General features: G+C 43.7%; 1 protein-coding gene across 8 annotated transcripts in view; it reads left to right on the top strand.

The window, feature by feature from the left end:
- SUN1 (Sad1 and UNC84 domain containing 1) overlaps positions 1–21,900 on the top strand; it is a 47,911-nt gene that overhangs the window by 18,887 nt on the left and 7,124 nt on the right. For 5 of the 8 annotated variants that reach the window (XM_066576361.1, XM_066576363.1, XM_066576362.1 and 2 more), the window contains 17 exons: positions 2,141–2,328; positions 4,207–4,230; positions 4,329–4,538; positions 6,720–6,842; positions 7,743–7,826; positions 8,285–8,398; positions 10,226–10,324; positions 10,717–10,810; positions 11,916–11,974; positions 14,272–14,414; positions 14,969–15,202; positions 16,413–16,487; positions 16,570–16,607; positions 16,703–16,844; positions 16,959–17,204; positions 18,644–18,728; positions 19,256–19,371. In XM_066576361.1, coding sequence (XP_066432458.1) covers positions 2,141–2,328; positions 4,207–4,230; positions 4,329–4,538; positions 6,720–6,842; positions 7,743–7,826; positions 8,285–8,398; positions 10,226–10,324; positions 10,717–10,810; positions 11,916–11,974; positions 14,272–14,414; positions 14,969–15,202; positions 16,413–16,487; positions 16,570–16,607; positions 16,703–16,844; positions 16,959–17,204; positions 18,644–18,728; positions 19,256–19,371 — 2,074 coding nt within the window. The remainder of the gene's footprint in view (positions 1–2,140; positions 2,329–4,206; positions 4,231–4,328; positions 4,539–6,719; positions 6,843–7,742; positions 7,827–8,284; positions 8,399–10,225; positions 10,325–10,716; positions 10,811–11,915; positions 11,975–14,271; positions 14,415–14,968; positions 15,203–16,412; positions 16,488–16,569; positions 16,608–16,702; positions 16,845–16,958; positions 17,205–18,643; positions 18,729–19,255; positions 19,372–21,900) is intronic. The other 3 variants (XM_066576360.1, XM_066576365.1, XM_066576359.1) reach the window with 2 other exon arrangements.

The raw sequence follows: 21,900 nt of genomic DNA, 5'->3' as shown, positions 1-21,900 counted from the left end.
CCTCAATCGTCGTTCGTGGTTCCTAACTACAACCCCGCAGTGAGATCGTGGAGTACCTTTCAGTTGCCATGGCACCCGGGGGCCTTCTGACAACCCCCAAGGCTGCCATTGCAGATCAAGCCATGCCTGTGCCGTGACTTGATTGCCTGTCAGATAGTGATATAATGTAATATTATGGTATTACAACCTACTACAGTAACAATCCAAAAAAAGTAAACTTTAAAGAAAAGGCATTATTTACCCCGCATAGTAAATGTAGTCAATTAGAAAAAATGCACTACGTCAAGTTTTTGTTTTTTTTTCTTGTTCACGCTATCTCGTAGAAAAAAAATTAAATTAAAAAGTAATGTACTCCAAAATGGTACTTAAGGAAGCCACGGGACATCCTGTAAAAGACAAGGCCTTACACAACTATGTTGATGGAAAAATAAAGCCATGGAGGCAGAAAAGTATTCTTTTTTTATTTTTTATTTTTTTTCCTCAAATTTTTAAAATTACAGCAAAAAAAGTTGGCCTCATCGTAATCATACCGATCCACAGAATAAAGTTACGTCATTTTATTTGCTGTAGTGTACATTGTAGCAGCAAGATCTTTCTATTCCTCTTTTCATGGTCTCTGCTTGCTGGCATTGAATGGGAACATTTTCGTTTACATCCACACACTGAGGCCAATAGACAGAATGCATCTCGTAGCTCAGACTTTGTTAGGTCCAGTCTAGACAATCCTAAGAGCAAAATGTATTTGGCAGTAGCACCAATCTTCCTGGTCCTCAGAGTATTGCAATATGCTAATGTAATGTATGTGGCGTTCAGGCTGTTTAACTCTGTTACGCTTACAGTTTTTTAAATATGCGGTAGCAAAATCCCATACTTACATGATGCCGCTCACACGAGCTGCGGGAAATAGATTGCAGCATGCACTATTGTGGCGCGTATTAGTGTGCGCACACACACCAATATAGTGCATGGGGACTGGCAGCATGCAGCAAGTATGTATGCTATGGCGTACTTATGCACAAGAGATGCATGTGAGCCAGGATTTAGATATATTAGGTTTGAAAAATGCTTTCCATGCTATATCTTGCGCGCTCGACTGATCAAAATGGGGATGTTTATGGCTGACCTAGGAGAGAGCGATGTTGGCTGCTGGGTAAGGGCTCCTAAAGCTAGCCATAGAAAAGAGCTTGAGGTTTGAACGTGTTAGGGGTATTGCCATCTCTGGCCAATTATGGCCTCTTGTCTATGAGGTGGGCAAGCTGGCCGTCTTGCAATGTAACTCCTATTCACTTCTCTGGAAGCTCTGAGAACTGTATAGCACAGCCCACTCGGATAGAACTCCCAGCCTTCGCATTCAGCTGTGTCGGGTAGCCAGAACTCGGGATGGGTCCAGGCACCACCTCTGGGACCGGCCCCCCTCCTCAGACTTCAATTGCATATCCTGTAGATATGCCATAGATATCTCAGGTGGGATACCCCTTTAAATATTGCCTAACCAGCTTCTGCCTGGAGTAAGAGTCTTTGAGCTTGGATCTGTAAGTAACGTTTCTCCTGATGACTTTTAGACTTTTATAAGGTACCTTTCACACAGGGCGATTATGGTCTATCGACCAATTTGCAGTGGATGGAGGCAGGCGGCTGGAAGAGAGCACAGGAGCAATAGACTGTGGGATGACTGTCGGGCGCTTATGGACCAGACTGTCATCCCGTGTAAGGGTACCTATAGTAACCGTTGGGACAAGATATAACTGCGGTTAAGTGATAACCGTTTAGAACTGCTTTACATATTAGAAGTCGCACTGAAGAGTTCCCTCTTATGTTGTTGGAAATGTGCCCTTTACAAGCGGGGATGGGGCGACTCCGATTTGCCTTCCTGTTCTGCAGGAATTTTATAGATGTGCTTTTCCATTCTGCAATCCTTGGAGGGAGCAGTTACACCCCCAGATTCACTCCTGCATGTAATGGGAGAAACATGGGAGATAAGAGTATACCAGGGAACCCAATAAATGTAAAGCGGCTCCAAACCGAAGCCTCACTGTCATATAACTTGAGACACAGAATACGAATTTGACGAGTGGCTGGCGTTCTGCTTTCCTTCCGTTTCATACAGCTCATTCTGTAACCACAATATTTGTTTCTTTAGATCTGGTAGACAGCAGCAGAACAGCAGCTTACAGTCTTCATCCAGCAGTCGTCGGCTATCAAGGAAGGGGGGCGCCGATGCATCTTTCCAGAGCAGCTTCAGCACACATGTCACAGACACCTCTACACTGTCCACAGTATTAGACGAGTCATCGATACGGGAGCAGACTGAAGTGGACCACCTATGGGGTGAGTGGATGTGTTCTAATGGGAGACTCTTTATTACGCTCATGTGATTGATACAGACGTGTAATATGTGCATTTTTTTTCACAAAGGTGACCTTTTTTTTATAATAAGCTGGTTCAATGATCAACTGCTGTGGCTGTTCTCGTTGGAAAGCCACTTCTAGGTATATACTCCGTGTAGGGGAAATGTAGCGTTATATGGCAGCAATCAAATAAGTGGCCGCTCAATAGATACACTGGGTCTGCCAGAGTGAGTGTCTTTCTGGCTCCGAGTGAGCTCCGGTGACTTCCATGTGCCCTATTAGGACATCCTGAAACAACCTCTTTAAATGAAATTGGAGACTGAAAAGTGTTTATTGTTTAGGGAATCTGCATTTCTAATCCCGGAGCAGAATTCTTGCATCCTAATGACTTATTACAAATCTTCTTGCCAGATATCTGTATCCCACAAGTTGAAACTCCAGCAGCTTGCAGTGTTGCCAAGATGGTTGGCTAGCCCTGGGCAGAGAAACTTGAACAGACCTAAAGCAAAGTCTTGTTCAAGCCTGAACTGGAGTCTTATTGAGGTGGTTCAAAGTGTTTGGCTAAAGCGCACGTAGCTGATGGAGCGCTGGCATGCCTGGCGCTGAAGCCTTCAAGGCAATAAGGCATCTAATAGTTTGGTTGTGCTACATTCAAGGGGAATGCCACTTTATTTTTGACATCTTGAAGAACTGTGAAAATACTGGCTGCGTTCTGTTTAGTGACGAGACCTGGGAACTTTAGGCTGAGTTCATACGAGGCAGAATTTCCGTGCGGAAATTTGCTGCGGCAAATCCGCCTGCGTCCGCTAATCCTGGGATTAGCCACCCATGTGGAGGAGATTTGTCAAAAATCTCATCCACACGGGGCAGCGAATCCATCGCGACAGAAGCTGGTGCTTCGGTGCAGATTCCTGGGATACAGCATGTCCATTTTTTTTTTTCCTGCTGCGACCTCGCTCTCCTCTATGGAGGAGTCGGTTGCGACGCAAAAGCATGCGGCGTAGCTGCTCCAAAACCCGCGACTAGGTGCTGCGGGTTTTGAAGCTACGCTTTGCCGGCGGAAATATCAGTTTCTCGCTCCTTCAAAACCGCGAGATTTCTACGGAGAATGCGACCCGTGGGAACCCAGCCTTAGGGTGCGTTCACACATTGTAGAAATGCAACAAACCCACAGGTTAGCGTTACATTACAGGTACAGTAGCTTATCTGCCCGCTGTCCACCTGACTGCTGCAGCCATTCTCCTGGCATCGCTACTTAGGTGTTGGGAGCAAAGATGCCAACCCCTTTAACGTGATGCTCCATATTGAAGTCACATTATATGATTTGCTGTATGTAGGTTCCCAGAGTGATTTGTTACTATGTGGCAGTGTGAGGAGTTTCTACTACGGCAGATGCCTTTTTTATCATTCCGTTTCAGGGTTGTCACATGTTTGTCTAAATGCCCACTGCAAATACTCTTCCGATGGCGTAACATTCTCCAGTTGGCCGGGGTGCCCTTTAATTCAGACGATCGCTCCACAGCGGTAACTGACTGACGCACAAGCCTGTTCTAGCTGAAGGTGCAGTTGAGAATAGCGGTTTGCTGAGAACAAGGGAACGTTTCAGTTTTAGCATGGCGCCACACTGGTACAGCTGTGATTTCCACAGCTCCCTTTCTGTTAATCACGGTTGCTTAGCAACCCATTCAGCATGCATCTGGTTCTTTTCTGCAATCTGCTGTAATTTTGTATCCTTTTGTGTAACTCTTTTGATCTCCCCATGTTAAGCACCTGGCGGAACTTTTACAAGAGAAAAAGATGTAAAGCGCCCTTAATCATTATATTTTTTTTTTTCCTTCTCTTGCTTTTTCCCCTAAAGGCCTTGATGACGACAACTCTAAAGGTACGTATTGAATTACACACCTTGACAATTTTTTACTGTTCACCTGTCAAAGAGAAGTAAAGCCAAGTCCCTCCTTCTGTCTTTTGTCTGCTCTCCAGCTGGGGACACGACCGTGATTCAGGCAAATGGAGATGTTCTCAGTGCCGAAACGCAGACCTCCCTAATAAATGGCTACACATGCAATGACTGCAGCATGCTCTCTGAAAGGAGTAATGTCCTCACTGCAAACTCTGCTTCCCGTGTGCCAGCCGTGTCCTCCTACACCCTGTCTAGAAAAGCGTACTCCCGCGACCGCAGCCACAAGTCAAGTAAGATTTCCTGACCGTTACTGTCCTTCCCTTGGTTTAATTTTTTTTTTTTTTTTTTTATTGGTTTTTTACAATCCTTTTAGTGTTTTCTCAACTTCAATGAGAAACCTGTGGAGTTTTGACCATTTAGACGTTTATCCATTTGTTACAAAAGCCACATCTAAAGCCTTTCCGATCTTCCTGCAATGCAGGATGTGTTCCCTGAAGCCGTGTAGGAGGGCACATTTTACTAGAGGTATTTTGGAGTTTCCAAAATCCGTGAAGACAGATGAATGTTGTAATAAACCAGAGTGCATTTCTGTTGTGTTATGTGCCAACCGAGTCCATCCCAGTAATGGGCAGCATTTGGATTCTTAAATTCCTTTCCTTCCTCCGCATTAATCTAGTACGTGAGGCTACATGTAGTTTTTAAAGGGCTAGCACCAATTAAAAACTGCTACCCTAAGTTTCTGGGGCGTAGATCATGGAAATTCGGACGTTCTCCTGCAGTGTCAGCCCCTAGAAGTTTTTGACTAAATTGACATCCGGGTGGGGTTTGATACTGTCCAATCAGTGCTGACAGTGTAGGGTCTCACCCATTTTGAGAAGGAGAATGGTAAGACCTAGTTTTTAATTTATTCATTTTACCAGAAGGAAAAGCAGGAACCACATAATGCAGAATTATGAGGAAAGAAGTTCTAGAATCAATAATTCATGGAGAATACAAGTGTTTGCCAAAACAGACCCGTCAGAAGGGGTGACAGAACTTTTAATATGGAGTATAAATTTGCATAGGTTGTGCTATTGACCCTGTCTACAATTGTCCCTGCTTTGTAGGATATTGTACAGACTGGATGATCAGTTTTGCATGTAGTTAACATCTTTGGTAGCGGTTTTATCTACTCTTAGAGCGCAGATTAAGGCGCATTCTGGCAGTGCCCAAAAAAAGCAATGGTGGGTTGTCATGTTTGAGCACAAATGGCCTCATTAGCTCCTAGTTGGGCACATCCTCTATTTAAATCCCAATGTCTTTTTAAAGAGGAGCTTCTGTTTCTCTTGACCTGTCTGCTTTAGGCCGCTTTCACACGGGTGACAGAATTGCACTATTTTTATCGTGACGCAACAGCACTATAGATCGCATGTATGTGAAGCCCATGCTTTCCTATGGGTTCCTTCACATTAGCAATGTTTTTGTAGGCTTCTATATTGCGAGAAAATAAAATCATGACATGTTCTATACAGCCACGATTTGTGATGTTTTGTAGCTCATGTTTCCCTATTGAGCCTCCCTTTGTGTTGCATTGAATAAAATCATGGTTTTTGTGTGGTGCGATGCAACTTTTACAGTAGGAAGTCCTGCTGTTTGCGCCTAAAATAAGCCCTAGCTGTATAAAAAAAAAATAATTTTAAAATACATGCACCTAACAGGTGCTGTCCGCTCTGCTGCACTTCTTCAGCAGTTCCACAGCAATAGTTTGTAGTCTTCAGCCACCGCTTCCTGGTCAGGGAGTTCAAATATCCCGCCCCCTGGAAGCGCTGGCTCTGACTGGCTGGCTGAGCCATGGTGCTCGAGAACCAATCACTACAGCACTCAATGAATTAATAACAGCCAATAAAGCTACAAAGTCGTGCATGTGAAAGAGACCTTCGTGAGTAATGTATTCACACAAGAACAGTTTTGGAGCACCTATTTTAATAACTCTAGTATTTGTGGGGGGGGTTTTCAATAGGCAGAGGGAGATGAGCCACTAGTAGATGGCTCTGGTGGCAACTTATCTCCAGTGGAAAGAGGGGACTGAGATCAGGTGTTGGAAGTTCAACTTGCCCAGTCCTTTCTTCTCCCAGATCATCTGTTCTGAAAGGCCCACACACATTCGACAATTGACCGGTCCGACTGAAAGCGGTGGGACTAGCTAATTTTTCCCTAGTGTGTATGGGGCACTTCACAGAGAAATGGTCCAGTGCCCAGTTCTAAGGGAAAATGCTTGAGAATGATTATCACATGATGAATACAAGAGTTGACTGAAACGGCCACGTTATGGAAGCTATTGGGTTTTCTCTGACGCCTCGATGCCCCGGCCTAATGTAGATGGGAAGAATCTGAGAAAAGATCTTTTCTGTTCCTCAAATCCTAAATCACACAATGGTGTTAGAAACTTTTTGTTTTATATAGCATTTAGATTTGTGATTTTTCCTTGTCAGGAGAACTTCCTCATTACGCGCACAAGGCAGTGACGCTGGTCAGAAGCGCGATGTCATCCCTGACATCACTGCTCATGAATATCTTTCACATGATTACGCTGAAGTTTGGTTATGAGATGAAAGGTACCAAAAAAAGTGACCACCTGCACAATATGATCTCTGAATCACTTGGCTTAGTGCATTTGGAAAGTGGGCTTTTCTTCTCTCTGTAACCTATAAAGTATGTCAATGAGTCCTCTTTTGGTGGTTTATCATGGGTTCTGCTCTTATGTTGGTGTTGTCTTTGATTTCTACTGCATCGATTTGCAAGTTGCAATGTCTTGTTCACTCTTTCGCTCATTACATAATTCTGCTGTAACAATCAAATCTATATACTGCATATACATACAGCTTTTATTCCCTTTTTGAAGGAGTTTTCCAGGAGCCAAACATTAATAGGCCATTAGTTATTGTTTCATGATGGCGCGAACCACCATGGATACTCTTGCAAGTTTCCCAGTCACTTAAAGGAATTGTCCTAGATAAGGAACTTGTTGCTATCCACAGGATAAGGGATATGTACCAGGTTCCTGCATATCCCCAGATGAATTAAGAAGTGGTCACACATGCATTGGTGGGACTGGCAGTGATAGCGGACTACAAGTATTTGCCCATCTCCAAGCAGTTCCATTGACATGAATGGAGCAGTTCATTGGAGGACCCTTGTTCTCAAGATCGGTGGAGATCGCGGTGGTCAAACCACCACCTCTGTTTGTGGAACAACCTTTTGGCTCTAATTGTTGATGATCTGTTCTACAAAGAGTCCATTAATATTAAACTCCTGGAAAATGCCTTTCGAGCACATGTCTGTCACCGAGTCCATGTTACTCTTTGTGTTAATCAAACTGTTAAGTACTACCGTGCAAGCAGCAAACAAATGTTATTCATTAGTGTAGCCACGATTCCGGTTTCCTAGGTGTCATGCAAATCCACATCTAGACGCTTTTTCAGTTTTCATTTTCCCCGTGTGTATGTATGTTCCAGCTCACTCGAATTTCTGTGGAAGTATGAATGTGAAGGACTATCAAACAGAGGACGGACATCTCCATATGAATGGAGAAACACTTTGTAAGTATGACCTAATGCATGCCACTTAAGCTCTTCAACATTACGCTCATGTAGTGGAGGCAACAGCATATTTGATCTAGTATTATTTGGAGTTCATGTAATTTAGGCATACCGCTACTTCCCAGTTAATTCCTTGGTAGCCAACATGGCGGACTCCACTGTTGGACAAAACAGTCCTTTGAAATGAGATGGATTTTCTGCATTGTCCTCTTGTCTTACCTAGCAATATTGGAATGGGAAATAAAACTTTTTTTTTTTAAAGTAGTTCTCCTCAAACGTGGGATAGACTATCAATATTTGATTGGTGAGGGAAAGCCCAAAGAACTACTTTTGAGGCCCCATTCACATCTGCGAGTTTGGAGCCTCTAGCATAAACGAGACATGGCTGAATTAGTTATATTAATTAACATTTTGGGGATGCTAGAAATGTATTAACTAATTCTTGTGATAACCAACAGGTGATGACTGTAAAGGGATGAAACATGAGAAACACACCACTGTCCACATGCAATCGCAATCCTCACGGGCTAAAAGGGTGACAGGGTCCTTGTGGCACATCTTTTCTTACACAGGTTCATTTTGCACATTTTTATTTTCTGTTTTTGCCTTTTTCTTCACTAACACCCACTGTCCACGTTGGGACACCGACACAATCAGACTCTCTCTAAGCTCCACCTACAAATCTAGACTTTTCTTTTCCAGTCTGGTCTTTTGCACCCAATCACTTTCGTGCTGGCATAGGGTAATCCGTGAATAGTCAACCTCCACTGTTACAGGAGCCTTTTTACTTGCGTTTTGACTCTTTTGGATGGTGCTCCCCCTAATGCATCTGCATAGTCAAGAATGTTGGGGGAGGAGGGGGTTGTTCTCCAAAACTTTCCATGCCTCACATCTGCAGTTAGTAAATGTCACAGTAACACCACCTACTTGTATGTTGGTTTGTGTATCTCACACAGATTTTATTGTAGATGGGTATTTTAATGTGCGTGATCCCTACCCCTCTGCAGGCTGGCACATGTTCTGTATGGTGCGATTTATCCCTGGAATGTATTAGACCAAGCACCTCACAGCCAGCCAGGAAACCTGCCCCAACATGATGCTGTCACCTCCACTCAGATGCCCCTCCAAGCAACTGTTTCAAAAAACTAGATCAAGGCTTTCTGAAAATGCATAAGCAAGCAAAAATAATCCCAGCAAATCCGGACTTCATTGCCTCCTCCTTCCCTTTTTTTTGCTGCTCTTCAGTCTCATATTGCAATTAAAATGGAGAAATATGTCCCAGGAGCTCCAACATAACTGCCCCTTCTCCTTACTGTCCTGCCTCTTGCTGTTAGACAGCGGACTGCAGCAGGAGCCTCCCCCCTACCTCCACCCAGTCTTCCGATTCCTGGTCAAAAAAGAGCAGATCAGCAGAAATTACCCCTGTTCTTTGCTAGTCTGCATGTTTTTGAAGCAACAGTATTATAGAAATTCCGCAAACACTTTTGTCTCCAGATTACTTCTATAATTTTAGACTTAATATTCCTTTAAGGGAATGTGTACAATTTCCTAGTTTCTTTAAGCAGCAGTTGTTGAGAGAATGGCAAGTATATATATAAAAAAAAAAAAGTACAGTAGGTTGTAGTACACGTCAATGGGAAAACATTCACTTTAAGGAATATATAGAATTAAGAATCTGTTCCCCAACAGACTCCCCAATTCAATCAAAGTGGCCTCTTGTTGCTGTAGAAGTGATCCATTTATAATGGGCGTGTTTAGCAGTGCATGACTTCTCTTTAGTGTGTGCTTTGAAGCTTTGAGTTTGAAGGGGTACAGTTTCTCCTTGTGGAGAGGCAGGTAAATGTAGGGTGACTTATAGGCCATGCAATGCACCTCTGGGAAATAAAATATGTAAATGGAGCTTGCATGTTTCTGCAGCGCCACCTACTGGAAGGTAGCTTCCCTATAAATCAATTTCTAACTCTTTTAACAGACCTTGCAACATAACTAACAATAAAAGCCAAAGCAGAATCTGGCTGTTTTTGGGGTTCTTGCCCCTGGACCACCAGGACACGGTCTTCCAACTACAAGCATTGCCTCACATGAAATTAAAGTCATGGACCCTTTTTTAATAGCTGTATGTTGGAGGCCTTCAAGTCCATCCTTTTTAGAACCGGTGTCTGTTTTAAGCAATTGCTTAACACCTTGTGGCGACTTGTTCAGAGATCCTGCACTTTAGGGGTCCTCACAGACAACAGTAACACCTTGGATGTCTTACTTGGGGTATTCCTCTTTTGCCTTTTACTTGACTCACTCCGCTCTTCCATCTACACCCTTCACTATATAGCACTAACACATTTCAGAGCAGCTCCTCCGCACACCATGAAAGCTTTATAAAGACTCGTCTCCTCTGTTTTTAGGTTACTTGTTAATGCAAGCGGTGCGCAGTGCTGGAGCTGCTGGATGGTTTGTATCCAGGAAGGTGTTGTCGTTTCTTTGGTTGGCCATTGTATCACCAGGTTATTATTTTGATTTTGCGCATTGGAAAGGTCTCTGCATTTCTTCACTTTCTTGCTTTCCCATCATTGTGTGTGAATTTTCTTTGTTTTTAATATCTATATATTGACTATATGTAGTCATGTGTGTTCATCTTGTACGATGCCCTCACGTTGATCACTTCTTGTACTGTTGTATGGCACCCACTGCTGTAGATAACAATGATCTGGTAGAAGTGTCCGTCAGTCCTGTCCTGTTCTGTAACTGGTATCGGGATGCACGTTTTATTCTCATTCCAGGTCTTATTGCATGCCAAGGTGTCCATTTATCACAGCGTATTCATCTGCATGAGCTCTTGGCTTTCACTCCTGTTTACACAGCGTGCAGTCTGTCTAATCCGTCATCTCTCTTGCAGGGAAGGCGGCATCTGGAGTGTTCTGGTGGCTGGGCACAGGCTGGTACCAACTTACTACGCTGGTTTCCTTGTTAAACGTATTTTTGCTAACTAGGTCAGTATTTATTTATTTTTTTTGAGTTAAAAGTCAAACTTTTTGTTACTTTTCAGTTTATTTCTATTTAAAGGAATACTCTGGACAAAACTAATGCACGGTCTTATACCTAGGGAAGGGGGTACAGGTCCTGCACTAGGTATAATGCATCAGTTTGACACTAAAGGGGTTGTCCAAAGAGTGGAAATGGTTACTTGAATCAGCCATGTCAGAACCTCCACTATTGGCCTGATTTCAGACACCACATCACGTGGTACGGACTCTCTCCGTATCTGTTACCTCTCAGGGGGGCTGGCTGTTCAGCCCAATTTAACAACTTAAAGGGGTTGTCCCGAGGCAGCAAGTGGGTCTGTACACTTCTGCATGGCCATAATAATGCACTTTGTAATGTACATTGTGCATTAATTATGAGCCATGCAGAAGTTATAAAAAGTTTTATACTTACCTGTTCCGTTGCTGGCGTCCTCGTCTCCATGGTGCCGACTAATTTTCGCCCTCCGATGGCCAAATTAGCCGCGCTTGCGCAGTCCGGGTCTTCTGCAGTCTTCTATGGGGCTCCGTGTAGCTCCGTGTAGCTCCGCCCCGTCACGTGCCGATTCCAGCCAATCAGGAGGCTGGAATCGGCAATGGACCGCACAGAAGAGCTGCGGTCCACGGAGGAAGAGGCCATCTTCAGCGGTGAGTAGAGAAGTCACCGGAGCGCGGGGATTCAGGTAAGCGCTCCGGTGAGCTTTCTTTACCTCCCTGCATCGGGGTTGTCTCGCGCCGAACGGGGGGGGGGTTGAAAAAAAAAAAAACCCGTTTCGGCGCGGGACATCTCCTTTAAGTCAGCCCTGTTCTTGCTCTATCGGCCATGACAAAAGGGAGCTGGCTTGGATATTATAATGGGCCGACTAGTCAGTCCCCTGAGATGACATCACAGACAGAAGGTAATGTCAGAAACTCTTTGGACAACCTAAAACTTGGTCCTCTTTGGACAACCCATTTAATATATAGACATTTAGAAGTACTTCCTTTTTTTTTTGTAGAGTAATACAAATAGTTGTCAGTAGACTCCGGATCCTGTGAATGTGGTTATTTAAATGCTTTACATTTTTACTTGTAGATGCCTTCCAAAAGTGTGCCGAGTGCTGCTTCTCCTAATCCCATTGCTGCTGCTCCTGGGTAAGTGCATTCTTCAGATGTCCGTCTACTGCAGCAGGGTGGTATGCATCGCTCTCTTAAAGGTCCTTTTAGACGAACCGCTTCTCCTTTGAACGGGCAGGTGACATCACTGCTAAGTCGTTCGCTTTTGTGCAGCCTGTTAAGACAAGTAAATGCACTGTTGGCTCGTTCAAATGAGAATCATTCAGTCTTTCATATTTGCAGTATAAGTGACTGAAAGGGACTGAACGAGCGCTGTTTAAACCAAATAATAAGTCAACGAGCCAACAATTTTTTTACATTTTTTTTTAAATTCCCCGTTTTTTTCATGTCAGTGTAAAATGAAAGTCTAAGTGAACAACTATTATTCAGCGTTCAGTCATTGGCTCACATTTAGCCGAACCATTATCGTTCATTTTCTCTCATTTGAACAATTAATATGTTCTACTTGACGTCACACCTGGATTTACAGCGGTTCTTGAAATGGGAGTTCCAAGAAGCACTTGAAGCTGCTGTGCTGACTTGAGGCTCTCTTGCCCAGAAGCAAAATCCTCTTAAAGACAGTTCATATCTGTGGCCTTCATATTGGCATCAGTACATGTGTGAGTATTTTGGGTGTCTGACAGCAAGAATAAAGTTGTTCTTACCAGCATTAGTGACAGAGTTATGAAGGGGCTCCATCTTGGTTTCTCCCAGTTATCTGGGGTCCATCTGTGAACTTTTGAATCGGTCCTATAATAGATGTCATGGCATCCATTATAATAAGCTGTTGTGTATGTAGCCTAAGGCTCCTTGTACATGGAGCGATTTAATCATGCACATGAGCGAACAATGACAGAGTTGGCTGGTTCGCATAGTTTATATAGGCAGATAAATCTTTTATTAGTTTGTTGCTTGTTCGGTCCTTCACTCTACAGTGAATGTGAACGGCTAAACTACATGCAACAACGTGCGACCGAGCAAATGTTTTTGTCTGCCTACATAAACTGAACAGCGAACAAAAAGCGATCAATTCTCGTTCGTCACTCAGTTGTTGGTTCTGTGTACACCGAGCGGAGTCTCTACTGAATGGCCCTGAGGCATGTACATACTTGGCATATCTTCCTTCTCCTAAATGTGCCCATTCACCAGTGGCAGTGTTGGTGTTATGCTTCCAAGGAGTGCACTGAAGCATTACAAGGAGTGTCAAGTTATTCCTCTTGGCACTTACTGACCAACAAGGACCGAGGAGTACTTAGCAGTCACTAGTGGTGTACAAAGAATAGAAGGGGACCCCCTGGTAAGGGTAAAGCTTTGCCCTTATTCTGTGGCTAAGTTTTGCCACTTTAAATAAATGGACCTAATATCTGTTCCCTTTCATGCCATGTTTGCAAGCAAGGGGATAGGGAATTAGCCTGACTATTAAGGCCCAATTACACGGAGCGGCGATCGCTAAAAAATCGTTAAAATCGTTTGAGCGATCGTCCTTGCGTCTAAACGCACGGCCATCGTGCACTTTTCGGGCACTGCTAGCTGATTATTAAATTCAGTCCAAACTAAAAATTGTGCTTCGGCCTTATCAGCAGTTTTCCATGGGGAGTGCTGATAGCATTGTTTCCCGTCAGAACAAAGGAACTAAAAGCAGATAAGAGCCCTCCGGCTATTAATTGCTATCAGCTAGGGCTTCATTTGCACACTAAATTGCTATTAAATAGCTGAGTTGCTACTTAATAGTTTATGCAAAATGATTGCTCAGAGCTGTCACTCAAACTGTCGTTTGAGCGATCATCGCTCCCTGTAAATGGTTCTTTACAAACGGTGTTGGTCCCTTGTTGAGGACAATCCTGTACAGGAATGCCAAAAGGAAATGGACTGGGACTCCGTAGCAGCTCTGGCCGCCACTTGTAGCCAAAAGTCACCCCCATTCATTTATAGCCCTAGCTGTCTTGTGGTAATGAGGGAGCCATGTGATTGCAAGTGCAACACAAGATGGGTGGTGTAAGGCGGGAGTCACACGCAGGTTGTTTTTGTGTCATGTTTTGATTTGTAAAGCCAAAAGTGGATCCAAAGGTAATGGGGAAGTACAATTTATAGGGAGGGCTTGTATTTCTCCTTGTTTCGTGTTGCCAAACTGGCTTGGGCTCAAACTACATGTATGTTTTAGGTTTGCTAGTAATGCCCATCTTTAAAGGGGCAGGACAAGTTAGCATCATATCTAAATTAGTCTTCTTCCAATTAGTCAAGTCTGCTTTAGCATAAATGGGTTATTTGAGTGTGCATGAGACTGGTCAGCTCTGTGTTGCTTTTCCAGATCTGTGACCATATGTGTCTGTCTATAGGTTTCTGGCTATGGGGCTTCGATACCTTACTTGCCATGCTACCATTATTCAACGGATCTAGTATATACACAACACAAACAACTGAAGAGCCTATTCCCAGCTGGAAGACAACGCCTGATGTTCCTACACCCAGCACTGACAAGGTAATTTTTCATCTCCAATGACAGACTCCATAGGCAAATCATGGATTTGATTACTGTTGTCTGTATGAAAACTGCAGTTTACACCAGGACGTTGCTTGTAGACTTTTTTTTCTTTTAAGTGTGTCTTACACAGATGTTACACATTAGTATTGCTAAAAACAGCACTGAGCCCTGATGGTCTCAAGATCAGGCGTCTCTTGGCCCTTGGCGGGGCTGGTCCGGGCGTCTCTTGGCCCTTGGCGGGGCTGGTCCGGGCGTCTCTTGGCCCTTGGCGGGGCTGGTCCGGGCGTCTCTTGGCCCTTGGCGGGGCTGGTCCGGGCGTCTCTTGGCCCTTGGCGGGGCTGGTCCGGGCGTCTCTTGGCCCTTGGCGGGGCTGGTCCGGGCGTCTCTTGGCCCTTGGCGGGGCTGGTCCGGGCGTCTCTTGGCCCTTGGCGGGGCTGGTCCGGGCGTCTCTTGGCCAGAATATCGCTTTCAATGGTGTTGGGTCATCATAAGTCTTTTATGCCTTTTGGTGAGATACCGGCATTCCTTTTGATAAGTTGATCTTTTTTCAGGAAGCTGTCTCTCAGTTTGACATCAGAATGAGAGAGCTGGAGAAGAAGTTTGGGTCAATAGCTACCAATCAAAATCATCACATGGAGGATTACAACAAACTAAAGCTTCTGGTTGTGGAGATAGAGAAACAAATTGGTCAAATGAACGACCACGGTCACATGTCTGCGTTAGTTTCATCGCTCTTCGGTGAGCATCTTGGTAAAATAAAGACAAATGCAGAGGACGCCACCACGGTGAGTACACTTCTCCATTGGTGAGCGTCATTTCAGCTTGTGTTGTAGTTCAGACATGTTTAGTGTAAACTTTAATTTAAAGTAATGTACACATGAGCACTTGTATTTTTGAAAATTAAGATTTTAATTGGTTTTCATCAAACCTTTTTGATTGTATTCGTGTATTGCTTTCCACTGCACTGCAGACTGGAAGACTGAAATCTCTTAGCAAATTCTGTCAGTCACAGTAAACGGACAGCTCCTCCCCATGTCTGCTCCATTGTTGTAAACCTGCATTTGCAGAGTTATTAGAGGGCTCTATGACAGTGCTGGGGGATGATGGAGGAGGACTGAGAACAGAGAAGGCTACTATTACAGACTGCTTTAATTCACATCTGGTGAATTTTCTGAAGGGGCGAACGGGGCCAGCAGCTAATCAGTGGATGATGGAATTATAGCTGTGTAGTATGGAGTGGGTGTGGTTATGCTACACCATATATGACGTTTGTCACTTTTTGCTCGGATACCCACACAGTTGCGGGAACCTTCGCAGACCGATAGTCTTGTGAAAATCTGACCCTCACTGAGTCCTTCCACTTGGGTCTAGCTAAGGGATTGGAATCAAAGAGTAACTGCACTTCTATAAAGCTTCTGACATGACAATAAATTTTGATCCATGAGGGTCCACTAAGAACACTAATTGACTGCTCAAACAAAGGGGCTGGAGGGCGTGTCTCTTCAGCTGTGACGGACTCTCCTTGGAAGCTAAACTGTGTTCATAAAAGTTGTAATAAAGTTTGGTACAGTGTCGCCAGTAGAACAAAATGTGATTGTTCCCAGCAAGAGAAACCAAGTAATCCTGTAGATTTGATACCTTTTAATGGCTAACAAAAACACCTGATTTTATAGCGAGCTTTCGGACCAACGCAGGGTGGTTCTTCAGGCTTAAATGCTTAAGCCTGAAGAAGAACCCTTTAAACCAGCGACGTGGCATGGCCATGTTTGGCTATGATCGGAACACCCCCTTCTTCTTTATATAGATATAGCAAGATATATAGATATTCTATTCCCTTACTGTAGATAATGGGTTTTCTAAAAGGTCAGAAAATCCCTTTTTAATCGACATGTTATCTTGACGTTTTGGGTAGACTTTGTGGGGCTCTTTTCTTTGTGCAACAGGTTTCACGATTGTACTCTAGACTCGGACTAATCAATAGTTCTCTCATCTTAGAAAGACGACTCGATCAGTAGGAATCATGAAACCCGAATACTACATCTAGAAGCACTACTGAGCAAACTATCAGAGGTATTTACACTGGAAGTTTCCCTAAATCCCTGTTAAATAATGGAATTGTATATTCACCATTTTTTTTCCACAAACTTTTCAGGCCATTGAGGAAGACAGACGAGAACACACAAATGCAAGGTAAACACCCCCAGACTTGGATGGCAACCTAAACCCGTACCTCTTGCATCCAGACATGCGTCTTTATGCTTCCTTTTTTTTTTTTTTCTGTGCAGTCAAGTTGGCATTCTGGATCAGAATAAACTACGAAGTAGGATCGAAGGTCTGGAGCGAGAGTTTGAAGCCTACAAAGCAGAATTTCTCAAAGAACAGACTGTAAGGTCCAGCTGTGATCTACCAGACTGCATGCTTCAGAAGGTAGCCACTGGCTTGTATGTGTAAATTGGCCATATAGACTTCCCAAGAAGCCTTGAGTGTAAAACCACGGCACTGTGTATACAGTTAATAGATGACTGGATTCTTGTTCATTAGGTGGATGCCAGGGTGAGGGAATCTATTCAAGCCATGTTTGAAAGCCAAGCAAACCTGCCAGAGGCCTTACTGCAGTGGCTTTCTGCCAACTATGTCAGCAACCAAGACTTCAACGCCAGATTGCAGGAATTGGAACTTCGGCTATTGAGGAACATCACACATCAGGTCTCTGTTACTGGGAAGGTGCCAACATCACAAATGATGGAAGAGACTGTGAGAGGAGAGATAGCCGGCATTACTGCGCAGGTGAGAAGCCATGACTCTATTCTGACAGCACTCCGTTTATCATAGGCGTTATTACTTGGGGCTTTATCATATCAAGGCCAGTGGAGAGCACTTGTAAGTTTCCACTTGACTCCATAGAGAAATAATTGCGCATGTGTGATCAACTTCCAACTGAAAACTAGGGATGGGACTCGGCCAGTTCTTTGCACTGGTAGGAAAAAGGCTTTGGGGCTCCTTTCTACAACTCTGTGGTTGTAAGGAATGAGCCCAAAGTAGTCCAGAATATGGCATCAAGTCCGTGGGCTCGGCTCTAGCTACATTTGCTTGTCCGCCTTACTACTGTATTGGGCTGCTCTCACACAGGACACGTTTTACCGTGAATAGTGCAGCATCCTGAATGCCGAGCGAAGTACAGTACAACACCACCATTGGGGCCTCGCCTACCAGCACGCGAACGCAGCGTTTCTGATACCATGATTTTCGAGTGCTGTCTGCTTTATTTTCACACGTTTTAACGCTCCTCACAGTGATGGGGTGCATTAAAACGCGCTGTAACATGCGTTCGAAATTCCGTTAAAATGCTGTATTTGCGCGTTTCAGCATTTTCTAAAAACGTGCGAGAGCAGCCTTAGAACTCATTCACACAAGCGTATTGTCACCGCGTATTATGTACATGTGTTTTCTGTGCATAACAGACGGTGAATGGAGGCAATGAAGGTCTATGGACTTCCACTCTTCCATTCACACCTGAGTGTAGACACTGCGTAGCAATCCGCAGGATAAATAAAGCACAACATGCTCCTGAACGACTCGCGTTTGACACGCTGTCCATACGCAGGCATTGTAAAGTGGCAGCACTTCGATACGCAGCCTTGCTTTGCACAGAGCGGGGATTTTGGGGGGAAAAAAAACGGCAGAGCGAAGGATCTGCGGGATACTCGTGTGCTTGTACGCACTCGCTCGTGTTAATATGCCCACGGCCGGATCTCCGCGGTTCTGTTGAACCTAATAGCTCAATGTACATGCTGCGGAATCCGCAGCATGAAATTACCTGCAGCATGTCCTATTTGTCGCTGGTATACGCGCAGACGGCTCCCATTGTAGTCAATGGAAGCTGTCTGTCACGCTATACTTACGCTGTAGCACAGTGGAAGTATAGCATGAATATATGCCCCACCCACCGCGTCACATGACGCCGCCTGCGGGTCTTGTGACATACGCGCCTATGTGTCATGCGGTACTTCGCGCAGCGGATCCGGGCGTAAGTATGGGGTCTTTGGGGGGGGCGCCGTGACGGACTGTGCTGCGGTCTTCCGCTTCCGGAGCCCGTCACGGCCGTGTACATAAGACCTTAGGGGTGAGGCAGCATATGGCATCTGGACATGTTAATAAACACCGTTGTCCTTACAGATGTCTTTCCATAAACATGCAGATTATACTGTGGCTTGATTTGTTTACAGGAAGCTCGTGTTATTGTGAATAATGCGCTGAGGTTGTACTCGCAAGACCGCACCGGAATGGTTGACTTTGCATTGGAGTCTGGAGGTAAGTTTGGCCTTTGCCGTTGCCTTTTTAAGCTTGTGTATTCCTGTGTTTCAGATGTTTCTATTTTATGCTCTGTTTATACCTAATCGCATTCAGCAAGCTTACAGAATGCAAAAATAAGTCACATGTCTTCCCATCTTAAGAGGAAGAAACGTCCTACCTGACACACAGGATATATATAGTTCTAAAGTTTATTTTTTTTATATATATCAGGAAAGCACTACAGAGCATTTCCCCATTGACATCAATGAAAACTGTACTTGACTGGGACTTCCTCACAATGTAGCTTCTTTTTTTTGCTTTTGTTTCACGAATATGAACTCCATAACGCTATTCTTTTGAATGGACTTATGGACATGAGCGCTTTTTTTTTTTTTTTTTTTTTCCAGTGGTGACAAAATTTGCAACATGTTCTATTTTCTTTCTAACCATTAATTTAATGGGACTTTAACTGGCATTGCCTGGTTTATATTTCTATATAATCTATTATATTTTATATGCTGATATTGTGTTGCTGCTCTGTCCAGGTGGAAGTATCCTGGGCACTCGATGCTCTGAAACATATGAGACAAAGAGTGCGCTCGTCAGCTTGTTTGGAATTCCGTTGTGGTACTTATCTCAGTCCCCCAGAGTGGTAATTCAGGTGAGTCTGCTTCTCCAGCTACTACTCATCACATTAAAGGGTTTGTTAGGTTTTTTTTAAAAAAAACACTTTCATTTGGGTCATTCCAGGGCAAATCAAAGGATAAAATCCAACCATCTGCGTTTTACAAAACTTGGCACGTTACTGAAAAGTAGATTAAAAAATCTCCGTTTTCAGACCCATCAGGTCATGGGGTCAAGAAACACAGGAGGTCAAATTTCTGAAGGTCACTGAACCTTAATTTTTTGATTCCTATTTCAGAAACTCTTGGGAGTAGGAAGCTATGCAAGGTGTAACATTCTCCATTATATATAGAGTTCTAGCATATTTTTTCCTAACCCTATAATTCCTGTACAATTTTTTTTTTTTTTTTTTTTTTTTTTTTTTTTTACAATTATTTATTTATTTTTTGGAACTGAGTAACTCCAGAAAGAGCTGGAAAAACTTGTATGACGAAATATATAGTATGAATATCCTTCATATCATGAATTGGGTGAGAAGTCTGCTTTTGGACATTTTCACTCAGTGAATCGCCATGATAACTGGCCATTTGAAGGGTGGGTAAAGGTAATCCCGCTCAGAGCTTGCTGCTTGACCAATGAGCTCACAGGGTTGTGAGAAATTCCCATGTAAAATTCGGATTAGTACCTGCACCAAGTTCGGATAAATTAGAATGGATCTATAAATTGTGTAATATAAATCTATCTATCCTTGTATTTTTGGACTAGAAGATGCTCCTGACTATGGGACTCACTCAGGCTCTAGGCAACAGAAAGTGGGGGGGGGGGGGGGGGAATAGTGTATACTCATGTCCACTAGTCCAGATCAGTGTGTTTTTTGTTTTTTTTTTGTTTTGTTTTTTTGTGTTGTAAAGTAGAAAGTGGGTTAATTACAGTAGTAGTATAATCTGCAATAATTAAGGGGATGGGAGAGGCACAATTGAACACCTGTCTAAGCCCTATATAGTTCTCCAGCACTGAAGTGTCAACATGGATTTTCTCTTTAGAAGACCATCCTATATTTTTAAGCAGACGCTTTAATAAATGTTTTTAAACTTCAGTGGTGTTGGAGTCCCACATGCTGGTTTATATCTTCCTGCACACTTGTATGCTGGTGCCATCTCTGTGCACCGAGAGTTCACTGTGAAACTGGACACCTGAATTCCTAATATATTGTAGCAGTGATGCCTCCTGTTTTTGCTATCAACCCCTTTCATAGTAATGCTTCAGCCCCAGTACCTGCACATCATTAAACGGCATGGCCCCCTCCTATGACTTAAATGCACTGCCTATAAGTTCAGCCTCATCTCACTGTGGCAGATTGCCTGTGTGCTTCAGGAAAGGAAATACCATTTCTGTAGACTGAGTGCCGAAAGAGGAAGAAGAAAACTGCAGCTGGGGTAGCGAGGATCAGTCACTCAAGGGTTACTCAAAGTGAAAGTGAAGGCTCGGCTGAGGGGTCTAGGAAGGTGGAGTCCTGTTATCGCTGGAGGAGACCATTCAGACTATAAGATGCAAGGACAAGATTTATTCTTGTAAAGTCTTCGGCCGGACTGTATTGGATTTGCGTACTAGGTCTGATAGTCCGTAGCTTGCAGTCACTTACATTGACTTAAGCACTTCGCTCACATTAGTATTTTGGAATTGCATAATCTGGCGAGCGCAAAATAGAATGTAGTATGTCCTATTTTGCTGTGTATATACACAAGATAGAGCCTATTGTGTGGTATATACCCGCAGCCCATACACAACATGCTAATGAAAGATGAAAAGAAAAAAGGGGGAGCGAAGCAAATCTATATACCAATGTATTTAGTTTGAAAAAAAAGTTTCGTCTTTCTCCTCCCTTATTCTATGTATGGGAGTGAGATTAATCGATTCTTGACGAGTCTAAGAGGGTGCAGCCAGTCCACGAAGCGTCACACCCGAAGGTGACATGCGAGTACATGAGATGAATGTAGGGGGGGGAAATTGTGGTTATAGGCGCAATCCTACTTATCTCAAGGAGGCGCGAGACGTGTTTTTGAGTTCAACTCCTCTGTTTTTATTGAAAATTAATCCAGCATATAGACACGTTTCGGGGACATTAAGTCCCTTCCTCAGTATTTTAGCTGGGGATACGGAGCCAGCAGTGGCGTGTTCTCTTTGCAGAAGAGTGGAGCATTGAACTCAAAAACACGTCTCGTGCCTCCTTGAGATAAATGGGATTGCGCCTATAACCAATTTTTTATTTATTTATTTTTGACCTACGTTTGTCGTACATACCCAACATGCGACGGCACAGGAAATATAAACAAACAAACCAAACAGCCTGGTGTGCTGCCCATGACCACCTGCATCATGAGTATGCAGTCATCCGCAGTACAAGTTCGCTGCTGTACGTAGGGTCACAGATGTAAAAGGTTGTGGTATCCCACTGCGTTTTATGCTCAGTCATGTGAGCATGGCTTTGTGGTCAGAAAAATAGGGTGTGTATATACAGATATTGCACAAATCTCCAACCTTTCCCATGGCACCATATTAATCAATC

This window comes from Eleutherodactylus coqui, chromosome 8, assembly GCF_035609145.1.
Source record: "Eleutherodactylus coqui strain aEleCoq1 chromosome 8, aEleCoq1.hap1, whole genome shotgun sequence".
In the NCBI taxonomy this organism is placed as follows: domain Eukaryota; kingdom Metazoa; phylum Chordata; class Amphibia; order Anura; family Eleutherodactylidae; genus Eleutherodactylus; species Eleutherodactylus coqui.
The sequence above is the reverse complement of the archived record's forward strand: the minus strand, read 5'-3'. Positions and strand labels throughout refer to the sequence as shown.